Genomic DNA, 1,216 nt, shown 5'->3' on the forward strand with positions numbered 1-1,216 from the left:
AGGTGATGATGACGACGAAGAAGATGATCCTGCCCCATGAGAAAAATGTGGTTTTGTTGCTAGCAAGGGCTGGTTCGAGAAATTAAAGAGGTTTGGCCTTTGCAACGTTCCTTTGTACTGTATAGGGGAGGCCGCCTCGGCAGACTAAAAGGCAGCTCTTCATTACGTCGAGAACTAGTTCCCGAAATTATTTAAAGAAGGTGGCTATCTCCCGGAGCAGGTGTTCAATATGGATGAGATTGGCCTCTTCTGGAAGAGGATGCCGTCCCGTACGTTTCTTTACGAGGACGAAGTAAAGAAGGCAGGGTTCAAGACCCACAAAGATCGCGCCGCGGACTTCATGCTCAAGCCTAGCTTAATTTACAAGTCATTGAATCCTCGGGCTTTGAAAAACAAAAACAAAGCCTTGCTGCTGCCCGTCTACTGGATGAGTAATAAAAAGGTATGGATAACCAAAGCCCTCACACTTGACTGGTTTGTGAACTACTTTATCCCGCAGATGAAGCTGTACCTTGCGGAGAATGGGCTGCCCTTTAAGGTCCTCCCCTTGATGGACTGTGCTGGAGGACATGCAACAGATCTCCATTATGACAGGGTCCAAGTGGTGTTCCTGCCCCCCAACACCACTTCCCTCATACAAGCCCTCTACATGAGGTCCACAACTGAGGGCCTCTTCTCCACCATCGACGAAGGCGACGAGGACTTCAGCCTCAAGAGATATTGGCAGGAATATAATGTTGCAACATGCCTGTCCAACATTCAGAAAGCTCTTAATGAGATGAAAGAGCAAACACTGAATGCAAGTTGGACAAAATTGTGGCCAGACGTAGTCATGATTATGAGGGATTTACGCCAGACGAAGTTCACCACTCCGCCGTAGATAAGGCTGTTAGGCTGGCATGGTTCCCAACGAAGGTTTCTCTGACATGACAACGGAAGATGTCAATGCACTGATCAAGTGCCACTTGGAGCCCCTAGCCAACAAGGACCTTGTCGAAATGACAAGATCAGCGAGTGGGGAAGAAGAAGAGGGAGCCGACATCGGCGATGACGACGAAGCTGAAGAAAGTGGCTTTACCTTAGACAACCTGCAAGAGCTCTACAATATGGCACGGGCTATGCAACAAAGGGCGCAGGAAATCGACGATAATATGGTCAGAGCCATCTAATGTAGTAACTGTATTGATGGTGTAATGGCGTTGTACAAGAGCATCTT

General features: G+C 48.1%; 1 protein-coding gene across 1 annotated transcript; it reads left to right on the plus strand.

Moving 5' to 3' along the window:
* Window positions 1–229: 229 nt before the first annotated feature.
* Window positions 230–880, plus strand: LOC137625671 (tigger transposable element-derived protein 1-like). Its single transcript, XM_068356581.1, has one exon. The coding sequence runs from the start codon at window positions 230–232 to the stop codon at window positions 878–880; it is 651 nt and encodes a 216-aa protein (XP_068212682.1).
* Window positions 881–1,216: the final 336 nt, after the last annotated feature.

This window comes from Palaemon carinicauda, chromosome 32 (genome assembly GCF_036898095.1).
Source record: "Palaemon carinicauda isolate YSFRI2023 chromosome 32, ASM3689809v2, whole genome shotgun sequence".
Lineage (NCBI taxonomy): Eukaryota > Metazoa > Arthropoda > Malacostraca > Decapoda > Palaemonidae > Palaemon > Palaemon carinicauda.